The sequence below is a fragment of the Ischnura elegans genome, chromosome 5, assembly GCF_921293095.1.
Source record: "Ischnura elegans chromosome 5, ioIscEleg1.1, whole genome shotgun sequence".
Taxonomy (NCBI): domain Eukaryota; kingdom Metazoa; phylum Arthropoda; class Insecta; order Odonata; family Coenagrionidae; genus Ischnura; species Ischnura elegans.
Genome location: NC_060250.1, coordinates 2,649,510 through 2,670,205, shown reverse-complemented (window position 1 = coordinate 2,670,205; position 20,696 = coordinate 2,649,510). Strand labels below are relative to the sequence as shown.

Here is a 20,696-nt window from a genome sequence, read left to right as displayed (position 1 = left end):
GATTCTAGTCTGTTATCCAGATCATCTAATATTTTATTCACAACCTGGTAAGTGGCAGTAGTAGTAGACCTTGATTTCCTAAAGCCATGTTGGGCGGTGGATAATGATTTTTGAGATTCCAAATAAGCTATGAGACGTGAATAAAATACTACCTCAAAAATCTTACTGAACTGATTCAGTAGAGAGATTGGACAATATGAATTCATCCTCTGTCGACTGCCCTTACCTTTGTATAGAGGGATGATCTTTGCTACTTTGAGTGGACCTGGAAAAATGCCTAACCGTAAAGATTCATTGATCAAGAATAATAATGGGGACATGATTGCATGGAAAGAACGCTTTATTACAACCATTGGAATCTCATCAAGGCCAGCAGTAAACTTATTGCTTAGTTTCCGGATAACATTCCTTAATTCTGAATCAGAACAAGGCTGAAGAAATAAGGAATTACAAGGTGTTACTGTTCGGGAATATTTAGTATGTTGATTCAATTTGGGTAGTTGATGTGACAGAAAAAAATCATTGAGGGCAGAGGCCATTTGAAAATTATCATCCAAAATGGTATTGTCCTGGGAGTTCAAGAGTTTAAAGTCTGACCTATTACTCTTGCTATGTTTCGATTCTTTAACAATTTTCCAAATTTCTTTAGTTTTATTTGCTGCATTATTAATTCTTTGGTTATTGTAAGTCTTCTTGGCATTCTGAAGGATATACCTATAATTCTTTTTCAAGACAGTATACTCGCGTCTATCAGTGGGGTCCGTTTTACCATTGAAGTACAGAGCCATGTCTTTCATGTACCTCGATAAGTTACGAATTTCTTGCGAGACCCAAGGTTTTTTGTAGCTTGTCCTTGAATAACTTCTACTTTTTACTGGCAAGATGGGAAAGCAATAGTCGAAGTACTCTAGGTATGTAATACAAAACCTTACTAAGAACCTTATCTTTTTTTGTAGCAATTCTTATTTGATCATTATCAATAGGTACACAATTACTAACTAAGTTTATATAATCATATACAAAATTCTCAGTTTCATCCTTAATGTCATTTTCATCAACTGGTAGTCGAGAAAATGCATTGCCAAATTACTGCTGCCTTTAATGTATTTTATTGTATAGTCATATTCAGACAGAAACAACGCCCACCTCTGCAACCGATTAGCTCCCATTTGTGGAATACCTTTATGTTCACCAAATAATGCTATCAAAGGCCTGTGATCTGTCTCCAAAATGAATTTTCTTCCCAACAAGTATTGAGAAAATTTTTTTATTGACCAATAAATTGCTAAGGCTTCTTTGTGAATTACAGAATAATTCATTTCAGCAGGTGATAGAACTCTTGACACAAAGCATATAGGTTTTTCCTCACCATTCTCAAAAATATGCACCAACACCCCAGCAATTCCCTTACTGCTGGCATCGCAAATCAATTTTACTGGTAAATCAGGATTATAATGCACTAATATCACATCTGATGACATAATTCTTTTAACTTGAATGAAAGCTCTCTCACAATCATCATTCCATTCATATTTTACTCCTTTTTGCAACAATTTATACAATGGACCTAATACTTTTGACATATTAGGAACAAATTTCCCATAGTGATTGCAGGTACCAACGAAAGATCTAACCTCAGTCACATTAGTAGGCCTGGCGGCCTTAACTATAGCTTTCACCTTGCAAGGATCCTTCCTAATTCCCGCAGCATCAATAATATGACCTAAGTATGAAATTTCTGTTTCAAAAAATTTACATTTATCAAAATTCAATCGAAATCCAGCTTCTCTAAGCCTGGAAAAAACTAACCTCAAGTTATGTAAATGTTCTTCATCACTTTTACCAGTGACTATGACATCATCCAAGAAATTTTTTACACCATCCAAACCCTGCAACACCTTTTCCAACTCTTTTTGAAAAATAGCACAAGCTGGCTTCACACCAAATGGCAATCTATTAGGAATATAAATACCTTTATGTGTACTCCATGCCAACAAAGGTTTTGTTTCTTCCCCTAGCTCTAATTGATTATAAGCATTTGACATATCAAGTTTTGAAAATTTCTTTCCACCTTGAACTGCTTGAAATATTTCCTCCACTCTGGGCATGACATGATTAACATCATCAAGATAACGATTAATTGTAACCTTGTAATCAGCACATAACCGAACATTAAAATTAGGTTTAAGAACTGGAACTAATGGTGTTCCCCATTCATTATTATATGTATCTACTTTGGTAATACAACCTTCAGAAACTAGCCTGTCAAGTTCCTTCTCAACCTTAGCTTTAAATGAAATAGGAACTTGCCGTGGCTTACAAAAAATTGGTTTTACACCCTCTTTTAAAGTCAATTGTATTTTTCTCAACTTGTAGCAACCTAAACTTTTCTCAAATAAATCCTTAAACTCTTTTATCAATTCATCTTTCTTCTCATTAAAATTTACATTGCAAATTTCAAAAACATTTACTTTGAATAAACATATTAAATCCCTACCAAGTAATGGTCTGACACCTTTTTTAACCACAGTGAATGTACCTTTCCTTATCAAACCATTAAACGTAATTGAACTAACAAATTTACCTATGGGAATGATTTCTGAACCCACATAAGTTTGGAGTTTAACACCAGTTGGAAGCAGTATAAATCTGGTAAATAAAGCTTTATAAATGTTTTCAGGAATTATAGAGATTCCAGAACCTGTATCAATTTCCATTTCAATATGTGTACCTCCAATATCAACATGTACCAATATAGGATTAATATTCACATTAGTAACATTAAATAATTCAATACTTTCATAGCTTGAAAATTCTTCACTATTTGAATATCCTGATGTTTGATTAGTTACAATGAAATTAGTTTCTTTACCATTATTCCTTTTACAAACCTTTGCCAAGTGACCGATTTTACCACACTTCTTACATTTATAAGCCTTATATTTACATTTTGTAAAATCATGATTAGCTTCGCCACAAGCATAACAAACTTTTGCAAAATTTACCTGTTGTTTTAAAGAATTATCACTTCTAACTTGCACTCCAGCTTCAATTTTCTCTTTAGAAACTACCCTAGCTACTCTGCCTTCTGAAAGTTTGTTAACAAAAAATTCTGATTTTGCTTCCTTCTTTATAGCAATGTCTACGATTTGCTGTAGTGTTTTATTTTCTTCTTCCTCGCAAATTCTATCCAGAATAGGCCCAGGAAACAGTCCAGAGATGAATTTGTCTTTTAAAATATTATTCAGCTCATTTCCAAATTTACAGTCCATCGCCTGTTGTTTTAAACGCACAAACCACTCCACCACCGACTCAGGTGAGTTTTGCATCTTGTAAAACTCAATCCGTTTGCGATAAACCGATACAAACGGTGAAAACTGATTTCTCAATGTTAAACATAACTGCTCATAAGTTTTTGTTGTTGGAGATACTGGATCACATAGGTTACGTACCGTTCTGAAAGCCTCTTCACCAATAACAGTCAACAGCACTGCCACTTTACGCTCCTCCTCAATACCATTTGCTAAAAAATACATTTCCAAGCGTTCATGGTGTTAAGATTTCCATGAAATGTATATTTCGTATATTCGCGGACAATGCCATTTTTTTTATCAACAGAAAAAAGTATCTATGTACTTTTTTGTAGTCAAGGGTTTGTTTTTTTACTTTGTTGTGTCTCTTTAAAAATGGTTGAAGAATAAAACTTGAAGTAGATAGTTGATCCTGTTTTTTCTCCGGACTAACTGTCGAAGCTTTCATAGTGGCACGAAGATTTCGTCCACTGGTTACCGAAACAAATATTTTTTTATCAGGTTATGGGCCCAGCAGGCATAAGTGCGGAGAATTAAACGTGTTGGTGAAGAAGACTATCGTTTGAGCAAACGGTGATAAACTTCGAGTACAAATCAACCAGTGTCTGGCTTGGAATAACTCGTCGAACTCGTAAAAAGAAAAAGAGAGGAACGATGTCCGGACGGCGGCAAAATCAAATGATGGATAGCGAGTCAGCCCAGGGGCAGTTACCTGTGGCTGATAAACTTGAAGGGCCGAACTATTACGAGTGGACACTAGGAATGAAGGGGTTATTCTTAAAAGCTCAATGTATTGAAGCTATCAAAGGTTTTGAAGAGTGGACGATAGAAGAGAACGGTGTGTTAGTCGCGGCAGATCCGCCGGATTATGAGGTGAAACGGAGGAAAAGGCTGGACAACACATGTCTGGGACTCATCTATTGTAACGTTCAGAAGACTTTTCTGGAGCATGTGGACGCCTGCGATAATGCTAAGGCAGCGTGGGAAGCGTTGGAGACCATGTGCACGAGTTACGGCCGCTCTGAGCTATGCAGCTTCAATCGAGCTATGTGGAACACACAAAAGACTAAGGAGATGAGTATTCATCAATATGTTGCCATAATAAACGATTATCGCAGGAAAATCAAGAAATGTGGTATGGAAATTGATGATGATATGCTAGCTAATGTATATCTAAACGGCCTTCCATCTGACTGGAAGTTTTTTGTCCAGAGTTATCGGAAAGGGAAATTAGTCTCAAGAGAAGTATTGGGTGACATGCTTGTGGAAGAGCAGAAGATGCTATGCATGTCAAGAGAAAAGAAAGAGCTCAAATCTGAAGATAATAGCGATGCACATCAAGTTTACAAGGTCACAAAGGAATCAGAGTTTTCTGAGCATGGAGTGAACAGATTTAAAGGGAAAGGAAAGAACAAAGGTAAAGGTGGAAGGAAAAGCCATCCTCCCATCTGTTATGTATGTGGAACAGAGGGACATCTATCTTTCCAGTGCCCCGACAAGAAACAAAATTCTATTGAGAAGAATCAGAATTTTGAATCTGTGAAGAAGGGGCGAGCTTCTGTCATCACAAGAGGATATAAAGCATTGTGTACTCACCAAGAGAAAAGTATAGGAGGTGGGGGATTATGGATACTGGACGGTGGAGCATCAGACCACATGACTAATAGAAAAGATTTATTCATAAATCTTTGTCCCATAACTGGTCAAGTTGTTGTGGGTGATGGATATGCTTTGGAAGTCAAAGGAATTGGCACCATAAAATTGGAGATCTCCACTGAATGTGGTGGCTTTACTATAGACTTCTCAGATGTACTGTACATCCCTGATTTGAAAGATAATTTGCTTTCACAAGGAGTATTGGACAAGAAGGGAATGAAGTTCTCATGTTATCAAGGGGTGAACGAGATATCAGATGAAGGAGAAGTTTTCTTAAAGGCATTTCTCGTAAATAATTTATATTACATCACTACAGTAGGAGGAGTCAGCATTGAAGATGTCAAGATTATTTCTGAGACAAAGAAAGCATCCATAGTATCTACCATAATATGGCATGATAGACTGGGGCATCTAAATGAAGATGATATGAAGAGAATTCCTTTGGATAAAAAATGTGGAATTAACCATTTTGATTGTGACACTTGTAATGCTGGGAAAATGAAAAGGTTAAAATTTCCTAACATAGGTGGAGAAGATACATGCAAGGTCTTGGATAGAATCCATTCTGATGTGGCAGGTCCATTTACACCCAAGACTTTCAATGGAGCTAAGTACTTTGTCACATTTATTGATGATTTTACAAGGTATTCTATGGTCTACTTATTGAAAAAGAAGTCAGAAGTATTTGAAAATTTCAAGAAATTTCAACGTAGAGTGGAGTGCCTGCACGATAGGAAAATTAAGGAATTTCAGAGTGACAATGGTGGAGAATACACAGATAAAAAATTCTCAGTACACCTGGAAGAATGTGGAATCTTACATCGTTTCTCAGTGACATATACTCCACAGCAAAATGGGCTATCTGAGAGGTACAACGAAACTATTCTGAATACAACGAGATGTTTACTGATACAATCTGGTCTTCATAAAAGATTTTGGGGAGAAGCTCTCATGACTGCTGTGCATCTCAGAAATTTGTCTCCTACTTCTGCACGAAATAGCAATATTCCAATGAGTTTGTGGAAAGGACGGGAACTAAAAGAGATAGATTATAACTATCTAAGAGTTTTTGGATGCCAGGCATGGGCATGGCAGCCAAGAGAGACAAGAGATGGAAAATTGAGTCCCAGAGGAGAAGAAAGCATCATGTTAGGATATGAAGAGGGCATCAAAGGATATCGACTTTGGAGTCTGAAAAAGAAGAAAGTAATAATCAGCAGAGATGTCAGGTTCAACGAATCAAAATTTCCTTTCAAGATGAGCCGAGATGATATCAAGTTTCCCGATCTAGACAGCGATGGCGAACCTGATCCAGGAGAAGACATTGTGGAACAAGGCTATGTTTTCACAGGCGATGGAAAAGCTGAGGAGACTAAATCAAACCAAATTTCATCACACCCGGTGGTGATCCCAGGTCTGACTCCAGTGGTGCCAGATTCAGTTTCAGGGGGAGCAGTGCCTGAGATACCAGAGGAGGCAGCGCCTCGTGTTGCAGTTTTGGAGGATGACGTCGAACAGCCTGTCTTGGTGGTCTACCCCACAGTTACTAATTTAGAGGTACCAGTGACAAACCTTGACCCTGGTGAGGTCGCAGGTGAGGTACCAAGCCAGTCCATTCCAAGGAGGTCAAAGCGTGTTAGGAAGCCAACATCTTGTCAAAGCTGCAACTATGCTCATGCAAGTATTGAGTGTACTTCCATTCCAGGGACAGTAACAGAGGCTTTAAATAGTAAAGGTTCTGAGTTTTGGAAACAGGCAATGCAAGAAGAAGTAAAAGTTTTGTCAGACCAAGGGACATGGGAAATAGTGCCAAGACCAAAGGGATTAAATATTGTAGGTTCAAAATGGGTGTTTGCTTTGAAACGTAATGATAAAGGGGAAATTATAAAGTTCAAGGCAAGGTTAGTTGCTCAGGGATATGGTCAAATTCATGGAGTTGATTACCATGACACATTTAGTCCTGTTATTCAAAAGAAAAGTCTGAGGCTTCTGATAGCTATTGCTGTTGAGACAGATTTAGAAATGGATCAGTTGGATATTGTAGGGGCATATTTAAACAGTAAATTAGAAGAGGATGTGTACATGGAGATACCAAAATATCTCGGAGAGAATATAACAGTTGATAGAAAGTTTTATGTATGTAAGTTAAACAAGAGTATATACGGTTTAAAGCAATCAGGTAGAAATTGGTATTTGCATCTAAGCTCAATTTTGTCTGTGTATGGATTAAAACAGTGTTTAAGTGATCCATGTATTTTTAGCATGTCTGACCTTAAAGTAGGGGTTTATGTTGATGATATGTTGCTTGTCGGAACGAAGGACAAGATATCACAGTTTAAGAGTTATCTAGGTAAGCATGTAGGAGTCAAGGATCTTGGTTCAGCCCATAATATTTTGTCCATAAGAATACAGAGACCTGAAAGAAGTGTGGTATATATTGATCAGGAGAATTATATAAAATATATGTTGGAAGAATTCGAGATGCAAGATTGTCATGGGGTGAATACTCCTTTACCAGTAGATTTTCAAGAGAGAGATGTCGAAAACCAAATAAGCAATTATTTGTATCGAAAAGCAATAGGCTGTTTGTTGCATTTGTCTGGAAATACAAGACCAGACATTTCCTATGCAGTGTGTATTTTAAGTCAGTATATGGAGGAGCCATGTCAAACTGATTGGAAAAATGTCAAGCATATGTTTAGATTTTTGTCTAAGACTAGAGGTTATGCTTTATGTTATCAAAAATGTCAAAGTAAAATTAATGCATACTCTGATGCAGACTGGGCAGGCAGTAAAGGTTATTGTAAGTCCATTACAGGATATCATATTTCTTTAGCAGGGGCTCCATTTATCTGGCGAGCAAGGAAGCAAAAATGCATGGCAACCTCATCAACTCACGCAGAGTTTATTGCATTGTATGAGTGTGTAACTGAAATAGTATGGTTATCAGAGTTGTTAATAGAAATTAATCAAGGATGTTTAATGCCTAAACCTTGTGTTATTTATTGTGATAATGAGAGTTCCATTGCCATTGCCAAAAATGATGTTATAACTGAAGGAAACAAACATTTCTTTGTTAAATACCATTTCATCATGGAACAAGTCAAAGAAAAAATGGTGTATTTTATATATGTACCATCAGACAAGAATACTGCGGATATATTTACTAAAAGACTGCCAGGGACAAGAATCAAAGTGCTATCAAAGATGATAGGACTTAAGGATCTGTACAATAGAATTTAAGATGTTTGAATATTTTATAAATATAATGTCTTGTGTTGTTTGGTACTCATTCAGAGATTGAAGGTGAAATGATTATTGCATTTTCAAAACAGGTATTGTCCGAGGGGGAGTGTTAAGATTTCCATGAAATGTATATTTCGTATATTCGCGGACAATGCCATTTTATTTATCAACAGAAAAAAGTATCTATGTACTTTTTTGTAGTCAAGGGTTTGTTTTTTTACTTTGTTGTGTCTCTTTAAAAATGGTTGAAGAATAAAACTTGAAGTAGATAGTTGATCCTGTTTTTTCTCCGGACTAACTGTCGAAGCTTTCATAGTGGCACGAAGATTTCGTCCACTGGTTACCGAAACAAATATTTTTTTATCACATGGTACATATTCCAATCACCCTTTGTGTTGAATTCAGGCATAGTTCCGATATTCCCAAAAACTTTCACACTACTTCCGACTGGATTACTCATCTTGGTTATGTTCAGGTATTAGAAACTTCTCACAAAATATTAAAGTTCATCCTCGTCGCCAAATATGTGGTAAATCAAGTATCTCAGTTATTAATCTGGATGCAACTCATTATTTATTAATTCCATCTGTATATATGGATATTTACTATTGCACACATCAGCCTCCTTGGCATAACAATCAGGTAATTAGTAACACAAACAAAACAGTTGCCCATAGGCAAGTTACCTAGAGATACATAGCAACATAAATAAATATAGATATACAACAATATGAATGAATATTAAGTATCATTTTGTGAGAGACTTAGTCAAGAAGAAAATTCTCTCAGCAAAATATATACCAACTGCTCAACAGAAGGATGACATATGAATTAACTAAAGGACAGGTGGTTGAATCTTTTTTCAATCATTGCACTGGTTTGGGTATGAAGCAAATAGTTTGAACTAGATCTTGTTTAAATTGTTTATATTTATTGTTGTTTTTCTTTTTCTTTGGAAAGAAAGATATTTATGTTCTTGTGTATACATTTAAAAGACTGTGTCACGTGTGTTTCTACATTTGAATGCTTGATTTTTTTTTGTTTTTTGGACATTGCTGGAGTGTTGGAATGTATGCATTTCTATCTATTCATTAAGACGTTTCCAAAATAAATAAAAAGGTTCAATAGGTGTGTATCGGGCAGTCTGGGCATTGTTGTTCGACTGTAATGCACGGCTTCCATATTTCTCTGAACCTTTGTATTTCTAAAATATCATCATTACCTATCAGCACCTGAGAGAAAAATACTCTTTGATACCCTCAACATGTTAGTGCTTACCTCCTTCACAGGATGAATGCTTCTAGTCCAATAACTGGCAAGAGATGATATTTTACCGGGAAAAAGTAATTGGTTGAAATTATAGCCATGGAATCTTCCTCTTCCAAACGAATCTCTGGTGTCCTCCGGATATATTCCCATTTCCTTTAAATGCTTGCCTAAAATTTGGCAATATGAAGTTCAGAAAGATAAAAAATAAAAATATCCAGCAAAAACTTCATAGCACTTACCAAGATAATAATCTTCATTTTTCCAAAATTTCCCTCCAGAAATGCAACTTCCAGGAGAGGAAAACTTTTTCACAACTGCCCTAATTGCACCTTTACTGAGTACATATCCTGCCTGGGCTAAATTGTAATCTACGCCCCAAAATTTGACGGCATGACCCATATAATAAGACTTCTCATAATTAAGTTTTTCCACATAAAAACGCAAGTTTTCTGGAATGGCAAACTGAGATTCAGGTAAAAACAAGACCCAATTCAGACTGGACCCGTGAGATTTCCATACAATTTGTATTGTTTCGCACAAAAAATGCCATGATGATTTCGCCTTGATTTCAATTATTGGTATATTAATGCTTTTACGCGGCCCAAAGAAAAGCAACTTATTGCATCGTGATCCCCAAGTGTTTCTAGCAGCTAAAGCTTTGCTCTCGTCTCGAATAAATACGACACAAATGACATGAACTGATTGGGACAAAATAAATGCCTCAGTCTTATTTAAATTCGGAGAGTCATATAATAAATCCTCATAATCAAATAAATCTTTAGGAAAACATCTTCGATGACCGACGTTCGAGTACTTTTTCCTCGGAATAGGCATAGTAGTAATGGCCGCAAGTTTCTCTTCGACATGATGCATAATAAAGGCAAGTGCTGCACCAATAATGCAACCCAACACAAATATCCAAAGGGATCCCCGAAGAGAAGTCCCACGTCGTGGCATCCTCTTCAAATTTTCAATAAAAATCCTGTTACAATTACACTACCATAAATACACATTCATCATCATTAGGTTCCCACACCTTCACTACGAAAATCGATTCATTTTTAGACGCTAAATATAAGTTTCAACACATCTGACACTGGCCGTAATACTACATAGAGCGTTCTCAATGAAAATAGAGCCGTTTGTTTCAGCCTCCATCCCAATTCTCATGCGCCCCACGCGCCTGATCCGTTTTTATCAAAACAAATAAATGACTTGTGGTGGAGCGAGCGGAGCAAGCCATAGAGCATGCTCTATGGAGCAAGCTGTAAATTGTAAACACGGATATTAGTTGCCAACATAGGTCATGCAAGAAACCTTGGTCCAAGATTATCATAGTCGTTATAGAGGTTTTTGGACGTATTCTCTAACGTACGATATATATATCTACTATTTAGCGTAATTTTATGTTCCTGCCGTTTATGTTTTCGGATGACTGTTTTTCGAAGAAAGACGAAGAGGACTAGGTAGATTACAGATTTGACTGCTACCCATCGTTCATGAGAGGTATGTGTACGTGTGCGTATATTTGGCTGATTTATGTTTTGCATGATAATATCATTTGTCTTAAATAAACGTGAATAGTTTCTATTTTATCAAACGTTTGGATACCAGGTAGTAAACGCTCACAAAATGAATGATCAACACAGACGAAAAATTTTAGAAAATATGGACAAACTTGTGGATGGTGCCGATGTTGCAGTGCTCCTTCCGAAATTGTTGGACAGAGGTGTATTTTTAAAGAACATGGTGATCAAATATCAGGTAAAGTGCACTTCGACGTGCAGCCCTTCTCCTATTCACCATCCCTTGATTAACCTCACGTTGTTAAATAAATATTCTTATTACAGAGAAATATTGTTTTTGACCGAAAGTTGAGAAGGGATTTCTATTTTGAAATCCTAACCCGAGGGCCATTGGCTTTCCAAAATCTTGTGTCAGCCTTAAACGAATCAGGTCATGGTAATCTAGCTCTTCTTCTAGAGCCTGATATCAAGCCAATTCTTCCTAGCAATAAAAAGTAAGTGAGTGTAGCATTATGTATCATGTAGACCGAATAACAGATGACATTTCCTTACAATTTTTTGTTTGTGTGAAATTTTCAGAGTTCATCCTTTCCGTCTACCAGATTATGCCACGGGAGTTTCACCAGGTATAGTTGAGAACATTAAAGATATGGCCTCTCAAAATCCAAATGTGATAATTAATTTAAGAACTGAGCCTCTGAATGTGGTGGTAAAAAAAGCTACCGCTGCAATTGAACGTTCCCCCCATTATAAAACAGCAGTAAGTGTTAAATTTGTTCTGTACAGTAGTACTTGCTTCAGTAATGCAAGTGATTGTAATATTAATTATTGTTTCTCAGATATACCCAATGGGATCGAGGCCAAAAGGTTACGCCATGATTATTAACATCAAAAAGTACACAAATGACATAAAAAATGAAAGACATGGTGCTGAAGAAGATGAAAAGAATTTGAAAAGTCTTTTTGAAGGACTTGGCTATGACGTCACTGTGCACACTAACCTGTCTGGTGATGTAGGTTATATATGTATTATAAAGATATCGAAAATAGTTGAGTGCTCACCTAAAACCTTTGGTTTTAATTCAACAAGGCATAATTGGTTGCTATTTCAGAAAATGACCCAAGAATTGATTTCATTTTCTTTGGACACGAAACATAAGCATGTTGATTCTTGTATTTTGGCAATTCTTTGCCATGGTGAACAGATTCTCGGAGAAACTCATTTTGTTGCTGCTGATGGCAAGACCATTCCTGTGAATCGTGTCCTGGATTTGTTTACCAATGAGAAAAGCTTATACCTTCGAAAGAAACCAAAATTATTCTTTTTTCAGTCCTGCAGGTGAGTCTATATCTGAATTCTTATCTTAGTTCCTTTACAAATCTACTTATTAGTTCGATAGAAATGTTAATGCTTTTGCAAAATCAGATATTGTGTCCCCCATTTGATGCATATGTGTGGATATTATTTTTCTTTACAATGCATATACGTATTCTAGTCTTTGTGTAAAGTGCTATAATAAATTCAAACATGAGGTAATGTAGGAGAAAAAATAGAATAATTTTTTAGATGCATGAAATTTTAAATCGTAAAAATTGCTGGATTTGGACCAATCTCTTTTTTACTGATTAGTTTTAAGGCTGTATGTACTTCTTTCCACTATGGTTTGCCGTGCTGCACTTTGAATGGTTGGAGGGCTGTGGGGACATGGGTTAGTGGTCGTGAAATATTGGAAGCGAACAGAGGGGATAATTGGCAGGTCAATTTGCTTGATCCCATTCTATCTGGAATCGTTCCCCACATGAATACAGGTTATGGACCTGTTCCGATAGTATATATTGTAATCCGTCTCGTCAGGTTTTGGGGGTGGGGGAGGATTGTTTGGAGGGTTCGCTCAAGGCGAGCAGGTCGTGGTTCGGGAGAAAGGGGAGGTGGGGGAAACAAAAATGGAAAAGTGGGTGTGTGGTGGGTTTCAATTGCTGAATGAAGGCTTGCATGACAATTTACAATTTCAACAAAACTTTTAATAACAATTCAACTTTGAAATTCAACTTTGACATGAACAACAAAACACATAAATGGATTATTCTTCTGCATAAAAAAAATAAAACTACTGCTACTGGCCAGTTAAATACTATTTGACAACAATTATCAAACAATAAAAGAAAAGAAACTGTTTTAACAAATGTTGGTGTAAATGAAAGAAAACGGAATATTTGAATAATGACAAATGCGAATATCAAATTATCACATTGTCCTAATTACTGGAATTGACGGTTCACACACACGCAGGGAAAAAGGGGATGGCGTAAAAAAAATATTTAAAAAAATGCACGGGAATGCTTCACAGTTCTTCTTGTCTTGAATAGTGGGGGTGAAATGGGGCTCTTCGGGGATCTTCAGAATTCAGGGGGTGGGGGGGATATAGGTGGCAGGAGTACTTATCGCTCTCTCTGAGTTGCGGATGGAGATGGCCTCCTTGGCTGGCTCTGGTCAACATTGCTGCGTCTCCTCTCGCTGTGGGATGAGAGAATCTCTTCACTGGGCGTCGTGGAGTGACGTTTATCTATTTTGCGTGCTGGAAATCTCCCTCTCGTCTCCACTTTCCTTGCTACCGCCGTAATTAAATTCAAAGTCAACTTCCACGTCTCGCTGCGTCTCTCTCGCTCTCCTCCACAGGTTTACGGGAATGCCTCAGATGACTTCCAGGGCCTCCGGCTGCATCTCCATGCTGAATAGTGTCTTTTTCGCCTGCTGTACTCCGCAATTATAGCCCTGTGGGCCACTTTCTGGAGGTTGCGGTAAGGAGGGGAGATTCGGGATGGCAGGTTTTCTTCTCTCGAGGGGGGAGGGTGGGGTAAACTTGCTGCTAATCACGTACACATAGGAAATTTCCACTCTTGAACTAGACGGAAGAATCGTGGGGGGGGGGATGGAAAAACATGGCACCTAGGTCATTCACGCTTCACTTCACATACACACGCATACATTCACACAAAATTACATAAGCCTTCGCTACCTCGTAAATGCTGATTTAGACGCCCATGAACCGTGCGCGCCAAGTGGCATCGGTTACAATATTCAAAGGTTAAGGGGTGGGATGAGAGAGAGCAGTTATTCATACAGACAGACTTAGCCAAAGTGAGGATGAAATCGATGCATGATATTGGGACGAAAAGTTTGGATTGTCTAGTGAGGCGGTGAGTGCTGATGGAAAGAGGATTTATTTTCAGCTCTACACAAACAAACAGGTAAATGGATCTCTGTGTCAGTCATGCATCAGTGAAGAGGCTATGCATTTGCTAAGGTTAAGGTCTAGTCCCCGCTCTTGGCTCCACACATGAATGTTGCTTAAATTCGGTGGTAGAATTTCAAAATCAGAGGTACCACTAATTTTGCGAAGGATGACTCGTCGGCAAATAATGAATTTTATAGCTAATTAGGGATCAGAGGTCAATAATGTGTGTACTGAACCAAAGGGGGCCGATTGCGCTTCGCTGGTGGGGCACCGGATGTCACTCTCACTACACCCGAGCTAATTTCATCAAAAATAACGTTTTGCTTACATTCACTCAGAAACCACTTATCCAGTGTATTACTGTTTTGTTTTACCTGCATGACTACAATTTGTATTAAAGTTTTTTGTGAGGTTCTATGTCAAAAGCTTTCTTAATATCGAAACATAGCGTGTCAACTTGTCTTTTCAATACACGTGATTTAAGAATGTCATGACATGAAAAGTGTGAGCTGTGTCTCACATGATCCATCTTCCGGGAAGCTGCACTGACAGTGTTGGCTCCACCGATCTCCGCACTCGGTTGGGTGTCCTTCCCATTTGAACGTTAATGAGAGAAAGAAAAGCCTGAGCAAGCGGCAAGAGAATGCCCTTCCATAGAGTACTCTATCCTTGGAATTTATAAAGTGCATTCTACATGCACTAAGCAAAGGAACCCCTGAATTAAAGGCAGGCAGGAAAAGGGACTTATAAAACTGAAAAGAATGGGAAAATAGAAATATCTGGCCCAAACAGGAGTGTGTTATTCGTGTCAGATTGGCTGGCTCATTATGCAAAATCCTTCTAATGAGTCATCTGCAGGAGGGAAGAGGGAGGTTTGTATGGAAAGAAGGGAGCCTGGCTCACGCACCCAATGTGGAAGGGGATCGAAAATATGCATGCACCCACCCTGCCACATTCCCCTCGAGGAAATGACGACAAAAGTGTAGGCTATGCATGAAATGGCGACCCTTGGCAATGGAACAAGAATGTTATTCAGCAAAGGCGCGAGTGGGGAAAGGTTTTCACGGTTTGCAAAGGAGCAATGTCAATGGTTGAGACAGACCAAATATTGCCTAGTCAATGATAGAACAATCTGTTGAATTTGGCGTTTATGGAGCATAGGTCGATTTCAATTTCAGAGGTGTAGAAGAGTAAATGAATATCAAAGTTACGTATGCTTTATGAAAAAAATATTTCCAATCTTTTCATGTAAGGAAATGTTGGTCCTATTCCTTTAAGTAACTCTCAAAGATGAAAATCGCCATTTTTATGGAGTGCATTTCCTCAGGGCAGTTTTTTTTTGTGGTATATTTTAAGTAAGAGGAACAAAAACATTTCCTTACATGAAAAATTCATAGGTAAATATATTTTTACATATAGCATACATAACTTCGATATTTATGCACTCTTCTAAACCTCGGAAATAGAAATCTACCTTTAGGCCATTCAAAACATCAAGGAATGGGTAAAATTTAATTTTAAAAAGCTCTTTATTATGTGAAAATGTTGTTCTCTCTATATAAAATACAATAAAATGTACCAATCGAATATTTTGCTCGTAAGAAGATGAAGAAAACGACCTTTTTGCAGATTTCACAGTTTTTCGTGTGTTCTTGTTTACTCTTTCAACCATTGAAGCTACACATTATTATTTGAACAATGTTTAGTGACTCGTTTTTGAAGTCAAATAAACAACGAGTGAAACAATACATGACATGACCCTATGGAGCTTTGGTATAATTTCATACCAATGCTTAAAGTTCAGTGTTCTGCCTTTTTTGCGGCGATAATAAGTCAAAAAACTCGGCATGAGCTTCTCCACATTATGAATTACGAATGATTATTATTAATAAGGCCTAAAAAATTTGAGCCTTCCCTTTGGGGTGCACATCATAATAAGAGCATGATACACAATAGTAGATAATCCCAAAACAAGCGGTCTGAATTGCATCAAGAGTGGTAGGAACAAAGACATTTCTTTGAAGTTCTTAACCTTTTTTCTCAACTAAAATTGCACCGTAATATACCATCAGTGATATCAACTGCAACATTTCAACTCTAGGTATCTTAAACATAAAAAGATTCCTTTCTCTCGCTCCCCTTTGGATGGTAACATGAAATTTTAAAGCTCTCAATACAAGGAAGTTATGGATAGCACGCTCAAAGAATTTGCCTCTCAGAAATCTCTAGAAATTTCCACTGCGTTCATGTTGTGGTACAGTCTTGTACTTATTAGCCATTAAGTAATTTCAAATAATCCTTCTGCTGTTATTGTTTCCCTGAAGGTAGAATCTTGGTTAGAAGTGCATTGACTCTCCACAGTCAGCTGCACCATGCTGTATCTAGGTTGCTGTGGGTTCTTGTACACCCTTCAGTCAATTGGTGGTCCTGTGGTTGCAGATAATGGACAAAATTGATTTGCTGGTGGTTGTAACTTGGAAAAATCTGTTGGAAATGAATTAAAAAGTATGATGTTTTAGATTTTCAACCCTCATCCCCATAAAAGGTCATGGATCAAGGATTTACCTAGAATTCTCAAATTTTGTGGGCCTTATTTCGACCCCAACTTTTTTTTTACTGCGGAAGTTTTCATGGAAAAAAATCGATTTTTCCGATCCATCCTACCACCCACCCTCTGTATGGATTTTGTTCTAGCATTATTCTTACATTTTGTTCTAGAATTATTAGTATTCCTCTGTACACTCTTTGAGGACTTCATTTCATACTCCACCACAGCCCGAGCACTCGGAGGGAAGAGGAGACCCCAAACATACATGAGGAATCTTTGGAAACGCGTAATTTCCCCACTCTGTACAGTAGAAGCCTGGTTTAGTGAATACAGCATTTTACGAGAATCATGTTTTTGTGAGTGATAGTCTTTGTACCACCAAATGGCATACGATTTACATGTAAAATAAATCGGATTTAGAGAGGTCAAAAAGTTCCTTCCACGGTGTACGCTCAGTATTATGCCAGATATTTCTCAAGGGTGGTGCTTTGCTCAGCAAGCATTAACTATTATGTTTTGTATTATCTGTTTATTAAACAAAAATACAAGATTTGTGTCAGATCTATAACACCCAAAGCATCCAAGTATTTGTGTAATTTACGGCCTTGAGTACTCTCTGTGTGTTCCCATTCTTTTGTTATTCGCAGTTATCAGTGGGAGGGGAATGGGAGAAAGATGACAGTGGGAGAGGGAGTTAGTTCCCCCCCCAATCCTCTTTGGCTGGCTTTGTTGCTATAATAATATACAATAAAACCTCTTTACATCGTAATGGTGGGGACCAAAATTTTGGCAGTTTGATGAATGAAGGTTCACTATAGAGAGGTTTTAGTGATGGGCACCATTTTTTTCATATCCTTCGGAAATGAAAGGCACTGCTGTCTTTTAAACCATAGTATTTATGTATTTAAATAAACATGCATGCATTAGTGAACATGTGTTCATTATTTCATAATAACAGAAAGCGAGCACTACCTCATGATTTTTACCATGATTCGAGAGAAAACATTGTGAGCTTTCTTAATTCAACAGTCACTTAAAATTATTAGGACGGTTGGATACCTTTTTTCTTAGTTACTGTTAGGTATGCTCTCATAAGGAACAAAATGGCCATAACTAATGCTTAATGTGAAAATTACAGCTTATTAAAGGTGTATAAGAAAAAAATAAGCGTGAAACATTTATTGGTGAAAATGTCATTCCATACACGTAATCGCGGCTGCATAAATCGTGTCTATAGTTGTCTCGGTACAATTTGCGGTAGTAGTTAGGCCATCTCGGGGGTGTCGCCTTGGTATGATAAGTGGAGGTTTTTCGAGATAAAGCGGTTCACTATATAGAGGCTTGCCTATAAATTTACATGTAAATCTGACGGGACCGTAGGGGTGGTATGAAGTATGGAGGTTTATGATGTAAAGAGGTTCACTACATAGAGGTTTTACTGTAATAGGTTACATCTTAAGCGTGGAAACTTGCATTGTAGTGAAACCCCCTCCATCTTTTCACGTGTTAGGTATGGAAGTTTTAAGCAGAACATTGTCATAGTTAGATTGGCACCCTTACATTTACTTTCGACTTATGGAAAGCTAGAGCAGCATTACCTGCTATTGCATGCTATCCTGCGATGGATATTTCAACATTTCATTTATGCATAGGATTGTGAGTCGATCAATGTATCTTTAACTATGGCCATGTAGGAAAATCACAATTATTACCAGGACGGCAAAATAACAATCAACCTTAGCTTAGCGAAAGAGGACTCAGCACTGCTGAGCAATCAATTGTAAAAAAATTTGTGAAAGCAGAATTACTGTGCTGAGAGTAGAAATCCTCTTATTAGTGACCAATCATAGTGAATCTTCATTATCTCTTCTTCATAATCTCCAAAATTCTGTATGATTCAAAATTTCACATCATATCAGCAAAACTGTGATGTACTTCCGTGCAATCCCTAAAATTTGTTTAAACGAATGGCTTAACTTAGATGCAGGTTACCCTGTAGGGCTATGTACAATGCGACCCCAATTAAAAATTGCTATTTCCTATACCAGGTCCTTTGAATCTCTTGGCAATGATTAAAATTCCCTATGTACAGACTCCTACGTCCAAAATAATATTCCGCTCCACTGTTATCATAGGTATGTAAACTGCCCAGGTTTATATTTTTTGAGAACTGAAGATTTTGCACATGAAGTAAAATATTTATATCATCACAATCGCTCTCCAGACCACCCTCAGACTACAGTCCAGCCGTAAAGAGTCGTCCGGTGACAGCCCAAAAGAAGGGGCGGAGAACCCTTCACGAGCACAGATAGCAGCCAATCACTGTAATCCCCAAAATGCACCTCAAACCCTCACCTAGTCGCACAGCATTGTCACATGCATATGAAGCAAAGAAATAAGCCTGAAAAACCAAAACAAGGAATTGTTCCTTTGGGTCCTTCAAAGTCGTCGTCCCTTCTGGCTCCTTTCTTTATGGAAGCATTTTGTTTACATGTAATGTGGACGTTTCCCTGTCTTTGCTGGCAACCTTACCCCCTAGCCCGAACTGGGCACTTATGGCTGTCATCAGACAATTCTCTGTGGCCAGACTGTATAGAGGGGTGAACTCAATGCACCCGATCCATTGAGCATGTTCCAAGGCAGATGGCTGATTTATGGGGCCTCAGCTTTCAGCAGAAGAGAACGATTGAAAAACTCCTACCATCCCGATGACTGGATGCACCCAATCGCATGACAACAGAGAGTTGGGGTGTGGGTAAGGGGTGGATTTTACTAACTGGGAGGGGCGGAGTGTACTCATACTCAGTGGCGTAGTAGTGTCAGGTGGTTTGCACGAGTGCATTATGTTCGGGAAACGTAAATATTTGGGCCTTAATACCAAAATTAAAATTATAGACAAGTGCAAAAGTAGCTAGATATCGGGAGGTGGTTTGGTGTCTCGTCATTTACGTTGTACACATTATTAAAGAAAGTTTAATTTGTGCAGTAGTGAACATACTAGGAACACTTAGCAGCAATAAAAGAACATTTGCAGCATGGGACCGCAAATGGAATCTGCTCTATTCAAGTGGTTTTGTCGACAAAGGTCTGCAGGACTGCCCATAAACTGTGCGATATTAATGACAAAAGCTGACTACATTTCCAATGGGGAGAAATGTCTTCGAACTCCAAATCATGCCGTAATTCAGTGAACCTTTCAGCCAATTTTCCGAATTGACAGACATAAAGGTTAAACATTCGAAAACTCGCCAAAACTGATATTCGGCATGATGTATTTGCAAAATTATCCAAAAACTTCGACCGCATACCAAACATATTGATTCAGACTAGGTATGCTGTTTTTACAGCTTTCTTCGGTGATCAAAAAATACAAGAACGGGAATAAAATCACCCAAGCTGGGGAATTAATATTTTATAAAATTGAAAATCTCCTGTTTCTTTCTTTATATATGTTGATACTCAACTAGATTGTGCCTGATAATGACTCTGAAGCTATTTAACTTCAATAAATACTGTGGAAACAAAAGAAAAAATGTAAATACGAACGATTATGAGACTTTGGTGGGTTTATTCAACACCTTCGGATACAACGAGCGCTCGGTTTTGCGATTAATTTCTGAGGGATTATGAGCACTCATTAAACCGGGCTTATACTGTATATGTAATCCTTGTGCAGCCTAATCCCAAAGCTATGCATGCCACCTCTTAACCTCTTTACCTGAGCTGAGGAAAGTTGTACCAGGAGACTTAACATTTGACGTTACTGTACATGTTATAAAAGGTAGGCTTCTGCAGTTAAAATTAATAATTGCACTCCCACTGTCTTCTGGGTTACTCCTCATACCTGGCCAATGTTTCTGAAGTGCTGTATCAGCCACAAAATGTCAGCCAGGTATGTGGACTT

General features: G+C 37.8%; 3 protein-coding genes across 4 annotated transcripts in view; 1 reads left to right on the top strand and 2 right to left on the bottom strand.

The window, feature by feature from the left end:
* The window catches only part of LOC124158426 (C1GALT1-specific chaperone 1-like), a 36,332-nt gene extending 25,683 nt beyond the window's left edge, over positions 1-10,649 (bottom strand). Inside the window, exons 1-2 of the mRNA XM_046533506.1 lie at positions 9,722-10,649; positions 9,492-9,649 (exon numbers count right to left, since the gene is read on the bottom strand). Coding sequence (XP_046389462.1) covers positions 9,492-9,649; positions 9,722-10,439 — 876 coding nt within the window. The 5' untranslated portion in view covers positions 10,440-10,649. The remainder of the gene's footprint in view (positions 1-9,491; positions 9,650-9,721) is intronic.
* On the bottom strand, positions 1,252-3,114 carry LOC124158425 (uncharacterized protein K02A2.6-like). The gene is made up of 2 exons (XM_046533505.1): positions 1,810-3,114; positions 1,252-1,723 (listed from the first exon to the last, which is right to left on the bottom strand). Exons 1-2 carry the CDS (start codon positions 2,715-2,717, stop codon positions 1,711-1,713), a joined length of 921 nt encoding a protein of 306 aa, XP_046389461.1. The 5' UTR covers positions 2,718-3,114; the 3' UTR covers positions 1,252-1,710.
* Positions 10,650-10,745: 96 nt separating the features above from the next.
* The window catches only part of LOC124158427 (caspase Dronc), a 41,559-nt gene continuing 31,608 nt past the window's right edge, over positions 10,746-20,696 (top strand). Inside the window, exons 1-6 of one of the 2 annotated variants that reach the window (XM_046533507.1) lie at positions 10,746-10,988; positions 11,097-11,246; positions 11,333-11,502; positions 11,588-11,768; positions 11,848-12,021; positions 12,121-12,347. In XM_046533507.1, the coding sequence (XP_046389463.1) occupies positions 11,115-11,246; positions 11,333-11,502; positions 11,588-11,768; positions 11,848-12,021; positions 12,121-12,347 (884 nt within the window). In that variant the 5' untranslated portion in view covers positions 10,746-10,988; positions 11,097-11,114. Of the gene's footprint in view, positions 10,989-11,066; positions 11,247-11,332; positions 11,503-11,587; positions 11,769-11,847; positions 12,022-12,120; positions 12,348-20,696 lie in introns of both variants that reach the window. The other variant, XM_046533509.1, reaches the window with a different exon arrangement.